Source organism: Papilio xuthus, unplaced genomic scaffold, assembly GCF_000836235.2.
Source record: "Papilio xuthus unplaced genomic scaffold, Pxut_1.1 DF827714.1, whole genome shotgun sequence".
Classification (NCBI taxonomy): domain Eukaryota; kingdom Metazoa; phylum Arthropoda; class Insecta; order Lepidoptera; family Papilionidae; genus Papilio; species Papilio xuthus.
In genome coordinates this window covers 41,525-60,336 of record NW_013530935.1, presented here as the reverse complement: position 1 = coordinate 60,336, position 18,812 = coordinate 41,525, and the positions used below count along the sequence as shown (strand labels likewise).

The window sequence follows — 18,812 nt, the reverse complement described above, 5'->3', positions numbered from 1 at the left end:
GCGCGCTCGTGCCTCGTGCCGCGTACCGCGCGCTCGTGCCTCGTGCCGCGCGCTCGTGCCTCGTGCCGAGTACCGCGCGCTCGTGCCTCGTACCGCGCACTCGTGCCTCGTAAAGCGCGTGCGTACCGAGAGCGGCCGGCGCTACGAGAGTGTTCTCAATACTTAGCTGTAGTTAGCTTTAGTTCAACATAATTTGAAGATCAGAGTAAATGCAATAAGTTTTTGACGATATTAAGGTCAAGGGAATGTTAATAAAGGTAAAACCTTTAAGATGAACCAGCAGAGACGTTCGCTCCAAACGATGTTAAGTAGTCAGCGCGGCTCGGTGGACTCCCGCTCGCGGTCCCGAGCCGTCGGCGGACCGCGCGAACCATACCATAGTACTGAGAGGAATATTATATGAATATTATGTTTGGTACAGACTATTTATACGTTATACTGTATTATGTCGATCATAATAGGATAATAAACAAATTTGCTATCATATCCCTCACCTTGTTTCTTTTCAAATACCCAATCCACCTGAACTGTAGAAGATAGCAAGCGTTCGAGCATGAGACGCGCAACAGTAGTAAACAATGAACAAAAGCGTGTGTTTATGTGCAAAATGATTTGTCAATTAAATAAGATAAAGTTGCAATTACGAGATTCTACTGTATACATTACACACTCGAAACTAATAAAATTGAGGTGAACCTGAGACGTCGCTCTCGTCCGGAGAAATAAACAAGAATAGAATTAAATGGCGATTGTGTGTATTCTGTGACGTGACGGCACACCTAGCTGAATCATGCCCGTGCACAGCAGTTGCTGCACGCTGGCACACTTCACCTCCACACCTTTCGGCTACTATAAACAGTAAGAAAATTATCTACTGTTTAAAATAATATCGCTCCACGGAGGTAAAACACAAATCTGTTTACTGTGATAAGTAATAATTAAATAATATATCAGTGTCATTGTTTGACATAAATAATCAATCAGTTCGTCTATATAAACAAGTGTACTTATATATTTTTTATATAAAAACGTAGCTATTGTATAAGTTAGATTGTAGATTTTGATTGAGAAATGGGAGAGCCGATGCCAAGGAACGTGCGGTCGGTGAAGAGCCGACTTGACACGATCAACCAGACGGAGGAGTCCGCGCTCAAGAGGATGTCGACGATGAACAAGGTGCAGTCGCACTTCCTGGTACCCTCGGAGAAGCTGGACAAGGTGACGCGGCGGGTGATCGCGCCCTACGCGCAGATCGAGCGCAAGGGGGTCAAGGAGGAAGAGGCGCGCGACTCCTACCTCGACATCTCCCGCTTCCAAGTCTTCCTCGAGGACTCCGTCGACCTGCAGGCGCTGCTCTGCGACACCGCCGCCGTCCTCAAGACCATCACCGACAGCTCTGGTCATCATCACATCACACACAACAACTTTATACCTACACACCATTCCCACAAAAATAATGGCTCTTACAATTTGTCCAACTTTGCAGGCGTATTTGTGTACATCGTGGACAAGCTCAAGAATGAGATCGTTCTAATGACGAAGAACATAAAGAATCCGGAGCGACACGAGGTCAACATACCCATCGGTGTGTGCCCTGTGTCTTCTCTCTGTCTCATTATTAATAGAGAAACTTTAGAAAATTTAATAAATATATGCAGTCGTACTAATAGTTATTTTAAACAGAACGCCTCTTATGTGTTGTGTATGCGGCGCAGAGGAGGGGAAGGTCGCGGCGGCGCACGTGGCGGCCACCAAGCGCCATCTTGTGCTGGCCGATGTGCAGCGCGACCGCCGCTTCGCACAAGGTCTGCGCTGGGTGGACGCCAAGACGGCAATGTGTGTGCCCGTGCTCAAGCCCGACGGCGACTGCTACGCAGTGCTCGAGCTCTACAGGACCCTCGCCGAACCCTACGATGACGTGCGTCCCATCCACTTTCCTCGAAGGCTCTTAGTTCTTTTTTAAATATACATATCTGGTGGTATTATATTTCTGTGTGTCCTTCAAAAAAAGTCTTTCCCCTCGCCATCGGCACACATTCTATTTAATAGCCGGCACGTGGCCCACATTCCTCACCCGTGCTGGTTGCAGCGCGCGGTGTACAGCTGCGCTAGTGTGGCGTGGTGGGCAGGCGCGGCGGCGCACCAGGCGGGCGCGCGCGCAACGCTGCAGCGCGCCGCACACCTCGACCTCGAGCTGCGCGCGCTGCTGCACGACTACTTCTGCGAGCGCGCCGCCCTCGACACCATGCTCACCGACATGCTCGTACAAAATTTCTCTATCTCTGCCATACTGAATTTACTAAATACCGGTTGGCACTGCCTCCACTTTCATCGGAAAAATTACGTCAAGTGGTTCAAACTGCATGTATGAAAGATTTTGAAGGTTACTTAAGTTTTGACTTTGTTGTATGTATCTTGTCATATCGTGCAAGAACTGTATGTAAATGGGTGTCGTTGCGAGATGTGGACGTGTGGCAGGCGATCGTGAAGTCGTTCATCGGCGCGATGCGCAGCAGCTTTTTGATCGTGGACCGGCAGCACATGGAGCAGCAGCTGGTGGCCGACGTGTGGGAGGACGGCTGGCAGTCGGAGCGCACCGCACTGCCCAAGAAGAAGGCCAAGGTCAAGTAAGTGCGGACACTACGCCTGGACCTTGTAAAGTAAATACTGTATCTCTTTATATATTCTCATATATCATTTTCATTATTTCGATGATGTGACTCACAAAATTATGATAACCGCAACTTAAAAAACGATGTTTAAAAAAATGTCCATGTGTTCGTTCCCTAGTTTAAGCGTGGAGCAGAGCCCAGCAGGCCTGGTGGCGCGCACCGGGGCTCCCCTCAACCTGCACGACGCCTTTCGTGACCCGCGCTTCTTGCGCGATATCGACCCCGCCACGGGCATGGTAGTGCGCTCCTCGCTCACATACCCCATCAAGGACAAGAAAGGCGTTATAGGTATACAAAATCATAGGGAATGTACTTAAGCAATGCAATTTATAAATAAATATTTTAATAATTAAGTCTTTAATTAAAAGAAGTATTTTAACGGTACGAGACGTGTTGCGTCGACGCAGGCGTGGTGCAGCTTGCCAACAAGGGTTCGGGGCGACCATTCGACGCGGAGGACGAGCAGATCTTCCAGGTGTTCGTGGACCACTGCGCGCTCATCGTCCACTTCTACCACATGCAGCAGAGCAAGCTCTATCACGTGCGTTATCTTGCTTGCTTGGACCGGCAAACACATTTACACAACCGTTCAAGTACAGTAGCTAAAAGTTAACACAATGATGGAAGATTGAATGGTCAAGAGGTAACTTAAAGATAATATGGACATGTCGCGGCGCAGGAGAACCTGAACCGCGTGTATTCGGAGCTGCTGGGGCTGCACCTGCGACCTTGCGGACACGACCTCGAGGAGCTGGAGACCAACAGCGCCATCGTGCCGCCCTTTAACTTTAAATCGTACCGTACTATATTTATACTTTGCTGTTTTTTTATAAAATTCTGAATAATTTCCTTTAGTAAAGATTCCGCTGCTCGTTTGCCTCCTTATGCTATAAAACCGTTTCGTCCTCATTGTGCGATGGTGTGCCAGCTTCAACTACCACATAAGCGAGGGCAGCCGCGAGGAGATGCCGGCGCTGGTCTGCCTCATGTACTCCGAGACGTTCGCCGCGCACAAACTGGAGCGCCGGAGGTTGGCGGACTTCGTGCTCACCGTCCTGGCCTGCTACCGGCCCAATCCCTACCACAACGCCGAGCACGCCTTCTGCTTCACCCACACCATGTACCTCATCCTGCGCGAGAACCCCGGATACTTTAGCTTCGTCGAGGTGATATGTGAGGCGAATCGCCGTGGGTGCTAGATGTATGCTAGATGTGCGGTAGCTGTGTGCACCGCCTCCTATGTGCGTTGTTCGCAGACGGCGGCGCTGATGCTAGCGGGCCTGTGCCACGATCTGGACCACCCCGGCTACAATAACAACTTCCTCAAGCTTTGCAAGCACCCGCTCGCCCACATGTACACCAGCTCGCAGCTCGAGCACCATCACTATTTCCTCGCCACAAAGATTATTGAGGTATCCCTTGTCCGCCTTTAGCGGCTCGTTATATGGCCAAACACGAGCTGAAGGTAAACTTACTACATAACAATACGATACAAACAAATTGATCAATATGTTTGTCTACAGATCTAGTTATACATTTCGTGACGTCACGTTTTTTTTTAAACCGCACTAAATTTTAAGCAGTTGAGTTGGTCAAAGCGAGCTAAACGTTTTGGCTATATGTATTTCTTAATTTGTAACTTAAGCTTACTGATTTTGTTTGATTCTTCAAAAAAAGTTTTATTTTTCATTGACTACAAGTTAATTACCTGAAAAAATCCAATGTCCCGTTTTAAGTGAAAAAATAAATGGTCACGTTAGTTATACGTAATGTTATGTAGGTAGCCGGTAATGTTTTGGAAGCCGAGGCAATGACCGCTGCCTGTGCGCGCGTGTTTCACCAGGACAAGAAGCTGCTGGGCAAACTGGAGGCGACCGAGCGCGAGGCGGTGCTGGAGGAGATGCGCTACGACATCCTCTGCACCGACCTGGCCGTGTACTTCGCCCTGCGCGCGCAGCTCGCGCCGCTCGTGGCCGACCGCGCCTTCAGCTGGGCCGACACCGCGCACCGCCGGCTGCTCAAGGTGCGCGTGCCTCCCCCTGGCCTCCTCACACCCGCCAACAAACGTGCAGCTTATGAGCGCCGCTTTCATTGCATGCGACAAAAAAGTTGACACAATGAAGGGTGTATCTGTTTACCGCAGGGTATTCTGATGACGACGAGCGACCTGTCCGGCTGCTGCAAGCCGTTCGGCGTGGCCAAGGCGATCACCGAGTCCATTTACGAGGAGTTTTACAATCAGGTAGCGGCGGCGCGGGCCGGATGACGTTGTGTTTGTATAGCTCGGTGCAGCAGTATTCTGTGGCGCAGGGCGACCGCGAGCGCGCCATGGGGTACACGCCGCTCAGCATGATGGACCGCAAGCGGCGCGTCAACCAGCCCGCCGAGCAGATCCAGTTCCTCTCGGTGGTGGTGCTGCCCTGCCTCATGCTGCTCACCAACATCTTCCCCAACACCAGCCCGCTCATGGATAACTGCAGGTCCGTCGCCTCACACAAAAACCGATACGCGTGTTGCCAGCCTCTTTGTAGCGGGCCGCGCTACGCGGTGCACCTAAAGTTGTATAATTTCCCTTATGTTTAAATGTGTGCGGGGCGGTGTATATAATACAACAGTATTGAGGTGTTGCAGGGAGACGCAGGAGGGCTGGCACGAGGAGATAGAGATGCGCGGCATGCGGCTGTGGCGGCAGGAGGACTCCACGCCGCCCAGCAGGAGCCGCGTCTTGCTCAAGGAGGACAACAACTAGCCCACCTCTTACTCCGCTCCGCTCCGAGCGATAGTCTATTATCTTGAAGTAAAATGATCGATCAATAAATCAATACATTCACCAGGAATAATGTGTTCAAAACTAATTAATAAAATATCATTTCATATTTCTAATAAATAATATATTATATTTACATCATATTTCAATGTACCCATCATTTTTGTGACGATTTTTTTTTAATTAAAAACTACAGTGAAATGTTATAAAAGACATTGAGCATTGATAAGTTATGGAACTAATTGTACTAAATCAATATAAACAAGTGAAATGATCTATTAATACATAATATAATACAAGATTTATCATTTTGCACATTAAATTCTATGACTGTGATGTAGTCGAGCACTAACAAAGAAATTCATCCCCTAAAGGTTTTAATTAAAACACTTAAATTAGACAGATTTTGTTGACATTTATCTGCATGCTATAATAAAACAAACTAGATGATATTTAGGAGCTGGGAGAAAGCTAATTGAATCAACTGCAATCAGTCAAATTAATTTAATCTTGTATAAGAACATTTTGAATATCATATACTGGCCACGTGAGGAATTGGATATTTGCTTACGAGATTAAGGCATTCAATTGAAACAAGGTGTACACACTATTGCAAACACCAAGGATCAATGTTTCAGATATAGTTTAAACATATGTCAACATTTTGATACAGTCACTATAATGCAGGGTGTGGATTTTTGACAAATCATGGCAATTAAGGACATTACTATGTGTAGGCTTGCAAATTGACTTCTTGATAAGTCAAGAAGTCAATTTACAAGCAATTACTAATTTTATATTATAAATATGAAGTATAGTGGATGGATGGATGTTTGTTTGAAGGTATCTCGAAATGGCTGAACCGATTTTTATGAAATTTGGCTCACATATAGAAGAAAGTCTGGAAGAACATATAGGCAGAGTCGCAGGCGACAGCAAGTACATGATAAATTACTTATACCGAAATTAGTGTTGATACATATTTATGGTGATACATATAACCACTTTGACGTACATAATATCCTTCACCAGCATTCAAAGTGTTAAAACATGTATTTAACAAGTGTACTTTATTCATTACATATACTAAGTAAATGCTGACTTATGCATTATTTTGTAACAAATTGAGGTTTATTGAATGTTTAAACAATAAGTGTTACAATGAGCTAGACTGTGTGACATGTTCATTACCACTGACACCCAGTTGGTGTACACACAAACAAATTCTGCCACAAAACACAATTTCAAGGTAGATTTGAGTTCTTCACACAATTTTATTGTGCTTTTTCAATTTTTTTATCAGTTTCAACCATTTGTCTTATTTATAAGGACAAAAACTATGCTGATGACCTACGGCCAAGTTATAAGCTTTTTCTCTTTTTTATGTGGTGGTGCTTCACAAACCAGAGTCTGTAAAATAATGATATAATTATAAAGTATTGAACATAAGAACAGTTGAATATCAATAATCTGGTTCTATTCTAAAGCCGAGTTTGTTTTCTCAATATCTAATCAAATTATATAGATTAAAGAAACACTTACTGAATCCACTGAAATTTTCCTTTTGAAAGTGTCAGATTCATTGTTTATTTTTTTATTATCGAGTTTAATCCTTTTCATGTGCCCCGACAACAAATCAGGCGGCTTTAATCTCTTACTAAGCATATGTGAAACATTGTTGTTGTTTTTATTATCGCTAGCCAGGCCCACTTTAACTGGCGGCTCGGGGCTTACATGCCGACCTCTACTTAATGCCTTCCCTCGGCCGGAATCGCGATGTTTCCTTTGGCCGTAAGGGACACAATAATGATGAAATAATTCTAATATGTCATCCCTAGTCATGGAATCCATATTAGGTACTCGCAAATGTCGCTATAAAATACAAATATTAGTGTAATTGTCAATCGTTACTGCATAGCATACACAAGGTAATAAATTTAAAATACCTGTTGTATTATGGTAGTAAGTTGCTCATTCGTTAATAGTTCAGGATGTAGCAACATATCAAATGGGACATTAGACATTTTTAAGATAATATAATACAGTTCTTAGGTACATAATGGTGAACTTATTTCATTATGTTAGTTATTGTTGATTTTTTTGTACTGGACAGCATAACACAAGTGCCGAAAACCGCCATAATAATTGTCATCTGTCTATGTGACACTAAGTTTTGCGAGACTCTTTGCTACCAGCTCAATTTGTCATTCATATCATTCCTTTGAACACTAAAGTTGCTATACATGGTTTTTATATACTCTTTGGACATGGTTTTCATACAATTCATTTGTCAGTTATATACTCTTTGTCAGTTGACCTAAAGGTCTATGTTACCAAGTCATAAAATTAGAAAAAATAAATAAATCACTTGTCAGCTGTCAATCGTTGTTGCTGTCAAATTGTAGGCTTCGGTTGTTTGCTTCACAGATTTTTTACTTTTTATTTTAAACATTTGAAGCTGTTTTATTGAAATATATTTAATATTTATGCGTATTTCAGCGTTATAGGAATAAATGTTTGGTTCATTCTTTTACCTCTGACCGTTGTTAATTTTGTAAAGCAAAGCGCTGCTGTTTTTTTTCTTCTTAAAATATCGAGAACAAAATAAACCTCGCAAAACGTATAAATACCTTCATGTTAGAGAGAAATATTTTTGGAACAAGTGTTTAAGTGCTGAAAAATTACGCGCAAATGCCAAGAGTCGTCAGGGTCACACCGATGCGAGAACTCGATCGGTATAGTGTTACTCTGGGGTACTATGCTGTTTATCAGTGCCTTGGCGATTGGCATGATTACCGGCCTGCAAAATGTCACGACGGAGGTGTCGACGACGGACAGTGACGTCACCGTTACGACGGAGGACATGGGTCTCGTGGAGCCGACGAGCCTCACGCCTCCCGTCAGCGACTCGGTCAACGTGACGCTACAGGAGCGGCCGTCGATGTGGGACGTGTACTTGCACCACTGTCCCAAGTGGCGGCCGGTTAACCACATTTTCTTCCAACTGGCGAATGGGTGTTTCTTGGTGTCATTCCTGGCGCCGCATACGCCGGCGGGACTTGTGTGGCTGCGCGTGGCGCTCGTGCTCGGCTGCGCGTTCTCCGGTCTGTGGGCGTGGAGCGTCCAGTGCTACCTGGACGCCGTGTTGTGGAACAGTGCATTTGTAGTGATTAACTTTGTGTATTTTGCAGTGCAGTTCTATTTGATGCGACCTATAAAGTTCCATAAGGAAATTGAAGAGGTGAGATTTTTTCTTTCATTAGCCTAAAAGTTATTTATAGGGGTTTGTCCTTGATAAACTTACACCAATTAGATTAGTGTAAAGATGGACTGTTAGCCATGTGTGTTCCTGCAAATGGAGGGTTCCTTTTGCTATAATTAATAGAAATAAATGGATTAATGGTTTCTGAGTCATAATCATTAATGTTTTAGGCAATGTTAGGCAATTCATGTTGTTAATATTGCTTTTGCCAGCATGAAGTGTGTCATGGCAAACTCTGCATCTGCTGCATTCTTTTCATGATTACCTAGCTCACTGTCACACCCTGTTTCTCCCGAGTCACACATACTTGTAAAAAGTATAACAGGTTGTTACTAAATAAGTTTTATAATATTGTTTTCATACTAAAATAATTCATATTGTGACTAAATAAGAAAGTTAACTAAGCTGATAAGGATGTGATAGTTCTCTCAGCATGTCTGCTCTGCTCTCTGGTATATATAACAAGAAACACTCTCCTACATAACATTAATGTACTCTTTTTGTTTAATTATGAATTATTATATTTATATTGTTATTTGTTTCAATATTCTGGGGAATGTTTTTGTGCTAACAAATTTTAGTAAAATTAATTTAAGTAATTTAGTTATTACATGCATTCTCTCTCTATCTATCTCTCTGAATTACATAAGTTTTGTAGCAATATATAAAGCTGTACTATATAACACCACAGTAATATAATATAATATATAAGCTTTCTTGGCTCACAACAATCAGTCAGGCTGCTGGGGAATTAAGCTTACTAATTTTAAATTAAAATATAAAAAAACTATACAATTCATATATACTTTTTACAATCATCTGAAAATGTTACAAAGTATGGAGTGTCTCATCCCCATATCCCAAGTATTTTTTATGGGCACCTTCTACTTTGTACAATAAAGAGCTTGGCTTTTATTTTTTTATTCTAGTACATTTGTCGAGGTAATGGTCTTTTTGTTTTATTTTTAAATTAGTTGTTATATTAGAGGAGTTGTGCAACGTTAACTTGCAATTAAGCAAAGTAGAACAAATAAAAGTGCAGTTGAAAGATCTCGCATTTCTCCCCAATCAAAACGTCAGCTGATGTAATCAGCAATGGGTCACGGGGCCGCCGAGAAGCGAGGGGGGGGGGGCGGTCAGTGGCCGCGGATAGGGCAGGGTGCGCCCTGTACATTGATTTTATTTAGTAAAACTCGTACGCGAAACTGGTAAAAGACGAGTGGTACATAGGTGGAGAGTGCGGCGACTGTGTCACTATTATCAACTACGTCAATACAAATGACCGATAATGTTTACATAGAACATGTTGTCTCTATCCAACTTAAACAATTTGTGTTGATTTTAGATGCTAGTGGCCGCGCTAATCACTTTCCAATGGCCGCCCGCTGCCCGCTCCCGCTCGTGTCTTGTGCATTGTGCAATACCACAGTGACACAACGAATGAGAAACGAATAAACTGTTGGTCTATATCACATTACCGCAATACACTATTCAATTACATGTAAAAAGGCAAACGAAATTATTTATATGTTACAATTTCAAAAATTTTGAACGTTAAACATTGGAGACTTACATTCCATTTATTAGTGTTCCGTTCCGTGTAATTAGTATTGCTATGTTTATGTCAAATCTTAGCCAGTTTGTGGCGCTGTTCTGGAGATTACCCGTACCAAAAGCGACATTTGCGGACAGTCAGACATACAGACAAATACTTTAATAATTAGTTTTTCGTTATCAGCTGCGCAAATAAATCAAATTAATATTTTTATACAAACACTCTAATTTTATTAATATGGATAAATTTTTAATCTTATCTCGAGGAAATGTGAAAGGAAAATTATGCTAAATCTTCTTGCTCAATAACAGTGAAGGCGAACAAGACGTCCCGCTACTGACACATAGAGAGAACCAAACTTTCATTAGTCGTATCTAGAAATGACCATGTCAATGATTAATATACACCTAAACTAGCTGTCGCCAGCGACTCCGAATCCTTCAGACTATGTTTTACATCTATGCCAGACCCATGCAGACGTTCTGAAGATAACTAACTTTCGCATTTGTAAATTTAGTAAGATTTTTTGTATCGGCTAATGCTGTGCAATACACTAGACTGAAAACTACATTAGAGATTTTCTGTTCGATTAAGAACTTACGTCCTCCTTGTGTGTGTAGTAAAGTCTTTACGTTAGCGGCGCGTGTCCCAGAATCCCCGCGCAGTGAGCACTATCGGGGGCGAGGGGTGCGCCCCTCCCCTCCTCGATTGCTAGTATTGAAGCTTATTCGTGAGTTGGGGCGGACTGGCGCCACCGCCGACGACGCTAATGAACTTTGATGTATGGCTGCAATGCGGTTTGTGCAAGCCATACGTACAATTTGGAAGAAAAACATTGACCTCCTTTCACACTATTATCAATCGAATAATACACTTCAAACTTATAAACATTACAGAATAGTGTCTACTTACTTTAGTTAGGTAACATAAAGGTACTTATAGTACATCTCCAATCTCCAACTTAACAAATTCCACTCAAATCTGAATTATTCACGGACGGTTTGAATCCGTTTGTAGAGCGGCGCTAGGACAGGTCCCAAGTTGTTAAATAAAAGTGGCCTTACATCATATTGAGAATTTTAAAAAAGAGCAGCATTTCCAAAGCTCTTTAGGATATTGTCTTGAGATGGGGATGGAACATATATTCTTTTCCTCGCCGAATGTTATTTGTTTGCGAGGAGACGACGGAGCTGCGGCTGCTCGCGATGATATTGAATGGATAACGTAAAAAAGCCTTAATAGCACGTGAAGCCGCAAGCCGCATACAATGGAGCGGAGTGGATGGCACTGCCCCGCCACTTGGCTCGTGAGGTAAGTAGGTCGTCGTCCGTCGCCCGTGACGTCACTCCGTACCTGTCGAGCCGGTCGTTACCGACGCCGATGTTGATTGCAAGCTTCCTTCCCTTTTCTCACCGCCTTATTACTATTTTTCTATTGGCTTACCTTAAAATGCTATAAACGATGATAATATTAAAATCAAATAATCTCTTTAAAACTTCAGTATTTTGTTTATTTCCGTAGTAATAATATATATTGTTTAAACATAGCTGTGAGATGTGTGATCATGCTCCAACGACCCTCTACGGAGGTAACAGCTGGACACGCCATCAAAACTATTCACTCAATTAGATCCAGATTAGATTACTCATCCAACAAATATATTTTTTAGATTTCGTACAAACACAACAAGCGTATCATCTAATGCTTAAATATATGAATAGTCGCCGATTCCGCTTCCTATACTAGCATATAAATGCTAGTATAATACTAGTTGTATTGATATGAAATGCTGTCGAGCGGGCAGTGTAACATTTACTTGTCCACGTGTTCTGTCTTCATTACAAATACGGTGAGACACGGGAGAAAATAACTTACATTGTGTATTGTTAGCTTTTAGTAAAGCTTGAACGTAATATTCTTGTAACTTGCCGGAGACTAACTTGTTCAGATTAGTTTTTAACCCGTGAACCCTGATGTTTGTGCCGCCTTCAGATGTATAAAAATTAACAAAGCATAAACAATCCGCCACTAGCGCAGCTTTCTCTCTCATAAATAACAAACCTGTTCAAATCACATACTATCTGTCGAGAATCAGATTTCCACCTTGGTAGGTTTTGTTCTATAGAAACGTCTATAAATATATAATACATATATTGACAGGCATGTTGTGAAACGTGTGGGGAACAGCAAGCAGACATTGAGTTGTATTTCATTTGGCCGCATGCCGCCACAGCGAAGGGTTTCTTCTCCTGGTAAACAAGTTCATTTCCTTAATGTATATACTTTTTTTTGCGTAAATAATCTTGTTTGGTTTACCTTTGAACATGGATCACCGAAACAGTTTCCGGAATGAGTACGTTCTTATTTATTTGTCTAGATTCTATTTCGGAAGGCTACGCATAAATATATCTTACTACTAATTATAAATGCGAATGTTTAGATGTATGGATGTATGTTTGTTTGAAGGTATCTCCAGACCGCTGAACGGATCTCCATGAAATTTGGCACAAATATCGAACATAGTCTGGAAGAACACATAGGCTACTAATTATGTTTTTTTATTAATTCCACGAGAACGAAGTCGCATTTCTTGTAATGTCTAATATTAGCTTGCGAAAAACAGTTTGGACATATGCATATATGTTTAGGCTAAAGTGTAATTGAAACACTATGTATGTTTTTTTTTATATTTGGGCCCTAATATTTAAAGTTGTGGTCTGAATTAATCACTATTTGAGTGTTGTTTACGGAAGTTTGTCCCGCGGGCAATATAATTTGCGGGGCCCTTGTGTTCGTACCTGTCCCCGTCTGCCCTGTTCAGATAAAATGGTGATTATAACAGTTACCGATCGTCCAGCATCCAAGTGTCTGCTAGATTATATACTTTAATAGTCATTTATCATTTGGCCCGAAGCCAAGTAACGTAGAAGTCTTTCTAACAAGTTGGTTCTCTTCAACTTGTCCGAGTGTCTCAGAACCCCGACATAGTATGCAACTTAGCAATTATTATTCAATGTTAATTTCTAACAGAACATAAAGTATTTCGTTCAAGATTCATATTGAAATAATGGTTAGGTCCATATTGTAGCTACTTTATTAGTAAACCGCATAAAGTTGAATGAAAATCTAGCAATACACAGTGAACAGTGTGAGCTCGCAGCCGACTCCGTGACAGTTATTGAGTCCGCTATCTGTAACCAATTCTCCCACACGACCCACACCTTCACAAGGCCGTCAATTAAAATGGCGGTAGTACAAGGAGCCAGTTTCTAGCCAGTTCAAATGGCGAGTTTCTATTTTAAAAAAATATTTATAATTTTCTCAATACAATATTTTTATCTTGTTACTGACGTAAATGTATCTGAAGATGCGAGCAGGTGGAATTAACTGCGTCAATTAAATCCTATTAGTAAAGATTAAAGTTGTCGTCATTTTCTCCTTGAAGGTCGTTCCCCGATGTTTGATTTATTCTCACTATCTACACTAGTTCTCTTGTATCTCAATATTTTGCCTAACTTAAACTAATTAGAAACGGCTAAACGCAAGTATATTATCCGATGTTTCCTCTCAATAGTGTTTCAGACCCTAAAATTGCAGTAAACACTGTAATACATTTGTATTCCTTAGGAAAGATTTGTTAGGAGTAAATTTGAAAGGACAGGCCAATAGCGTAGCACGAAACCAAGTACTCGTCGGGCTAGACAAAGTCGATGTTTGTGTGCATTTGGACTCCGGGGGCGCGGGCGAGCCGAGTCTGTTGTAGTCTCCGCCACCCCGCACGTAGTCGCAACTCACCGCAGGCAGCGGACCCGACCAGCCAGATTATTGTTTTCCGGCCGGTATGGCGCACCCACCCACCCTCCATTGTTATGGCTTTCAAACCGAAGTCACTTTTTTGTTTTGTTCGGAATACCTACTGATCACTCTTTTTATACAAAAATCGTTTTTGTTTTGAGCTAACCAGGACCACCAACGGAACAGTGTGCACGTTGTTGGTGAAATTATTATAAAACATTATCCTAATACGTATATAAACTTTTCAAACATTTCTGAAAGTTAGTATAAATCTGGTTTTGTCTCTTTGTACCTTATTGTGGCTTATCTTATTATTACTACTTATAATATCACTTGAATACTTTATGACGCCTGGCAATTTGTGTGACGGCGAAGGCTCTGCTTTGCTCACTGGACATCATTTGTTTTCGTTGAAGACAGAATAGAGCGTGGCCGGCAGATACTTCCTGCGTGCAAACTCGTCCAACTTTGTTGCTCGTTGAACTCTTTTTGTCCTCAAAATTGTGTTGATGACATAATTCTCATTTGTATTTTCAATACAAATAAGTGTATTGTTACGTTTATAATATAGTTACACAAAGAATAAATTGACACTTGCCCTTTCTGCGTACATATATTTAAAGGAACAGAGTTATGAACAAACAAATTGGGTTGTGAACAGATTTTTGTGTCGGCAGGTATACGTGGCTCTGTTCGCACCTCTGCGCGTGTCGCGGCGGCAGTTCCGGCGCGTGCTGCAATGCATGCGCAGCGTGCGCCACCTCAAGTGCCACGAGCTTTACGCGCACGAGAAGGTCACCAAGGTGGACAGCCTTTCGCTCGTGCTCTCCGGCAAGTGAGTACCGCACCGCTATCCCACCTTGCTCTCACTGCATCGAGTTTAGAGCAAACGCGCCGCTTAACATAGTCACTGCATTGTTCGGTAAACACTTCCGAGTGGAGTGGCCGGCTCTCGATCAGAGTCTGAGGGGAGGGTTTAGTGGAGCAGGCCTGCCATCGGTATATGACAACATCCATTCACATAGCACTTTAACTTAACATAATTGTTGCACACCTTGCACGATATCATCTAAGTGATTGTACTTTTATTGGAATATTATTTTATGGTTTTCATCATCAATTGTAATTCAAATGTAAATTGTAATATCGAGCAAGGAAGGAGACTATAAGCATACGCACACCATATATATGCTTATTTTATGACATATTAATCTGCGTGTCCAGTGCGTAATTTATGTGTTGCCGTCTTGAACATGCGCTTCAACCGTTTACTGGCTAAGTATTCCGAGAATTGCAGCCATCAGGCGACCACAAATAGCCCGCGCCGCGCCGCCGACCGGCTGACGCTGCCGGCTGTCGCTGCCGGCCCTCGAATACGACACCGATTTCATTGATTCAAACATGAGGCTCATATTAAGTCATATACTTTACCGATTATGCGTTATATTTTTTAATAAAATAACTTATATAAACGTTTAATTGAGCAAACTCTACCCTAGGAACATCAATATTCTTCCCTATTAAATATCAAATTCGTCAGTACCTAAGTTGTTAAATTTGTAGTGTGTTACTTCCACTTAAATAAGCATACAAGCTTAGTAATTGTGCAAGCAGGCCGCACGTCGGCTACTAGTCGCCTCAAGCAAGGCTACTCTTGTTCGTCACCTAAGTCCATATACAATTATAATAACATTGGCACATTTCATTGTCTCGATGTCTGATATTTCATTAATTATCCATGTGCATGTGCTGCATCACTTGCAGTAGTCACGTATGCAGGTACAATATTATTTGTCTTGTTAAGAGTTCATCACCCTGTTAACTAAATTTATTAAGAAAATTGGTGATGTATAAAACAAAGGTACGACATATCTGTTTGTTTGCTTTGTGTGTTACGCAATACGCAAAAGATTCAATTAATGCCAGAGCATTGGTAGTGGCAGCAGTAGGTGGCGGGTACAGCGAGTGAGAGCGACTTGCTCTGACCTCGCTTTATGAATGAATGTGATTGCCAGCGATTGTATTGATTGTAAGTGAGGTGGCGGTGTTGGTGGTGGCTGTGGCGGGGCTCACTACGGCGCGCTGCCTACATTATATTAAAATGTATTACATAATTGAATGGCCGTGTCTTTCAAGTTTTCACTTCTTCAAAGTTATTGTAAATATTTCGTGTGCACATGTTTCATTTTAATACAACATTTTAGCAAAGATACTTGACATCGCATACAGTTATTTTGTGCAGTGGTTGGTGCACTCTTAGCATTTCTACGGAAAACATTAAAGCAATGCTCGCGTTCTTATGCACAGTCTATCGATGCTGAAATTTTGTAACAGTAAAAAACATGTTTAACTAGTAATTTAATTCCAAACGGTGTAACATCTACATCCCGGGAGGTTCGGCAGGACTTACAAACGCCCGCCACGCCGGCGACACCCTTCGGCAAATTTAACTTTTGTCGAACTTATATAAAAGGTCAAACTGCTCTTTACTGACATTTTGGAAAGGCCGAAAACATATAGCCAGATGTGTATTTTGCTTGTCCTGATATTCGTGATGATGTTCGTACGCGATAATATTATTTGCGTAAATAAAGATAATAATAAAGGTAAGGTGGGTCAACATCGGTGATACTGCCGCAGACTACCTAGGTAACGATTTCGCACACAGTTCTTAATGTATGTATGTATGTCGCGGTCGCGGCGGCGGCAGCGACGATCAGAGGTCGCGAAGAGCCGGTCGGCGATAGCAATCAATATTGCTTTTACGTCGCCGACCCATATAAAGTTATGATTTTTGGACAAATGTAACGCGTGGCGTTGAACTATCGTTAATTGAAGACAAACGCCACAAAAAACGACGTTCAGCTTTGTTTATCTTTATAGCTATTAGTGATCATGGATTAGATTAAAGTAAAAAGTTTAGTGCACATGCATAGCGGATGTCTCATGAGAAAGCGTAGTACATGCATTGTGCGTGAAGTGGGCGTTGTGTTCTCCCCAGGCTGGTGGTGTCGCAGAGCCAGCGCGCGCTGCACATCGTCTTCCCGCACCACTTCCTCGACTCGCCCGAATGGTTCGGTGTCTCCACTGATGAATATTTTCAGGTAATCTTTGATCATTACTTATATTCTTGTATTTATGTTTCACGTTTATTTATTTTTTCTACATTATAAGGTTATTTCTGAAAGTGTGACAAGCTGTGGTCGCAGCTAGTAGGACAGGAATAATGTGTGCACATTGTAACAAGGTTGGGGGTGTGGGATACTTTGCAGGTGTCGATAATGGCGATGGAGGAATCGCGCGTGCTGGTGTGGCACCGCGACAAGCTGAAGCTGTCCATCATGTCGGACGGCTTCCTGCAGGCCGTCTTCGACCACATCCTCGGCCGCGACGTCGTGCACAAGCTCATGCAGGTAATAAACACATACATACACACACACACGAAAACTGGTTATAATAAATGATCCGTTTGCTCGTTTGTAAACTTACTCCAAAAAAAATGCAGTGATTAATCTGTTCACGTACTGAGAAAATGGTCGACCTGCTGGAATGTGGTGTTGTGTCTGCTGTCTCGTGTGAAGTGACGAGGTGCTGTGGCGCGACGTTGCAGGTGAGCGAGACGATGGCGGCGAGCAACGGCCACCTGCCCAACTGCTACGAGGAGGGGGAGGACAAGCCCATGCTGGTGGTGAAGAAGGCGGGCGACGGGCCCGGCATCACCGCCCTGCTCAACCGGCAGCTGCAGGGTGAGTGGCCGCACCCAGTGCCATCTGTCTTAACCTTACCTTCTACTCACACTCGTTACATACATTAATCATTGTTCAAAAATATGTATTGACTTACGTCCATTGTGGAGAGTTGTCAGATAGTGGTGGAGGCGCACGGCGGCGCTGAATGTCGCCCGCGTCTTACTGCATCAATATCAAACATTAGCTCATCTTAGGGCGGTCCTATTATCACATAGAATAATCCTTGTTCCAGTCGAAGGATTCATTTTCCGTGCTTTTGTAGTTTTGTTGTCTTCCTGTAGATCGTTGCATGTAAATGCTTGGATGTGTTGACGGTTGATGGCAACAAGCATATAATCTATCTATATATCTTTAACTTATGTAGCATACAGATGAATTATAGAATAGCTCTTAGAAAAAATTTTATTCCCGGTAAATGTACGATTCCTTTGGCTTTCGGCTGGCAAATGAACAACGAAGAACACAAAAAAGTAAATCTCGGCAAAGACCTTGTATGAATGCTATGTTAGTTTGGGCGGGATAGTTGTGCTGCGCTGCCTCGTGCCTTGCGCCCTCGCATGTGTCATGTCATCAGCCAGCGACTGACAGCTTTATGTGGGCTCGTGCTCTGCAATCACTTTGCTGATAGTTTCAGTATTCCTAAATTAGAACACTCGGTCTGTTTCTATGTTATTTCTATTAATATAAGTGTAGGAATTGTGTGAACCATTAGGGAATTCACAAAGCTCGCTTTCGGTGTAAAAGTTATCGGAGCATCCAACAGCACGGCGGCTGCATAAGCTTACACCTATCAGTATCTTCTCCTGAAACCCTAATAGTATCACTAAGCAGAGTAAAGTGAAACCTAATGCTCAATCAAGATGTGAGGATAAGGAGGAGGAGGAGAATGAGGTGGTGAGGTAATGTGCCGACATTAACTGTGGTGTGCTTGTGGCGTGACGCGGCCGCGCGCAGGCGAGCACGCGCCGCTGCTGCGCGCCGTGCCCGCCCCGCCCCCGCCCCCGTGCTGACG

General features: G+C 42.7%; 3 protein-coding genes across 5 annotated transcripts in view; 2 read left to right on the top strand and 1 right to left on the bottom strand.

Moving 5' to 3' along the window:
* Positions 1-651: 651 nt before the first annotated feature.
* Positions 652-5,575, top strand: LOC106116820 (cAMP and cAMP-inhibited cGMP 3',5'-cyclic phosphodiesterase 10A). Of its 3 annotated transcripts, none has more exons than XM_013310850.1 (14): positions 652-858; positions 1,487-1,585; positions 1,716-1,918; positions 2,090-2,263; positions 2,479-2,627; positions 2,791-2,960; positions 3,080-3,213; positions 3,352-3,467; positions 3,601-3,838; positions 3,929-4,084; positions 4,516-4,695; positions 4,816-4,914; positions 4,983-5,152; positions 5,304-5,575. In XM_013310850.1, exons 2-14 carry the CDS (start codon positions 1,534-1,536, stop codon positions 5,419-5,421), a joined length of 1,959 nt encoding a protein of 652 aa, XP_013166304.1. In that variant the 5' UTR covers positions 652-858; positions 1,487-1,533; the 3' UTR covers positions 5,422-5,575. The 3 variants fall into 3 exon arrangements, with proteins under 3 accessions (XP_013166304.1, XP_013166303.1, XP_013166302.1); XM_013310849.1 differs by lacking the exon at positions 652-858 and adding an exon at positions 961-1,399; XM_013310848.1 differs by lacking the exon at positions 652-858 and having other exon boundaries at positions 961-1,585.
* Positions 5,576-6,299: 724 nt separating this feature from the next.
* LOC106116821 (uncharacterized) lies at positions 6,300-7,591 on the bottom strand. The gene is made up of 3 exons (XM_013310851.1): positions 7,386-7,591; positions 6,982-7,311; positions 6,300-6,849 (listed from the first exon to the last, which is right to left on the bottom strand). The coding sequence occupies exons 1-3, from the start codon at positions 7,461-7,463 to the stop codon at positions 6,790-6,792; spliced, it is 468 nt and encodes a 155-aa protein (XP_013166305.1). The 5' UTR covers positions 7,464-7,591; the 3' UTR covers positions 6,300-6,789.
* Positions 7,592-7,822: 231 nt separating this feature from the next.
* LOC106116679 (blood vessel epicardial substance) overlaps positions 7,823-18,812 on the top strand; it is a 13,514-nt gene continuing 2,524 nt past the window's right edge. The window contains exons 1-5 of the mRNA XM_013310584.1: positions 7,823-8,680; positions 14,729-14,886; positions 17,053-17,155; positions 17,324-17,464; positions 17,662-17,797. Of these exons, the coding sequence (XP_013166038.1) occupies positions 8,198-8,680; positions 14,729-14,886; positions 17,053-17,155; positions 17,324-17,464; positions 17,662-17,797 (1,021 nt within the window). The 5' untranslated portion in view covers positions 7,823-8,197. The remainder of the gene's footprint in view (positions 8,681-14,728; positions 14,887-17,052; positions 17,156-17,323; positions 17,465-17,661; positions 17,798-18,812) is intronic.

Bases quoted from the DNA above. Each gene is read 5' to 3' on its own strand.
- LOC106116820 (XM_013310848.1), top strand. From the start codon at position 1,072: ATGGGAGAGCCGATGCCAAGGAACGTGCGGTCGGTGAAGAGCCGACTT. The intron at 2,961-3,079 runs GTATACAAAATC...GCGTCGACGCAG, and splicing joins GGACAAGAAAGGCGTTATAG to GCGTGGTGCAGCTTGCCAAC. The intron at 3,214-3,351 runs GTGCGTTATCTT...GTCGCGGCGCAG, and splicing joins AGCAGAGCAAGCTCTATCAC to GAGAACCTGAACCGCGTGTA.
- LOC106116821 (XM_013310851.1), bottom strand. From the start codon at position 7,463: ATGTCTAATGTCCCATTTGATATGTTGCTACATCCTGAACTATTAACG. The intron at 7,312-7,385 runs GTATTTTAAATT...TGTATTTTATAG, and splicing joins TTACTACCATAATACAACAG to CGACATTTGCGAGTACCTAA. The intron at 6,850-6,981 runs GTAAGTGTTTCT...ATTATTTTACAG, and splicing joins GGAAAATTTCAGTGGATTCA to ACTCTGGTTTGTGAAGCACC.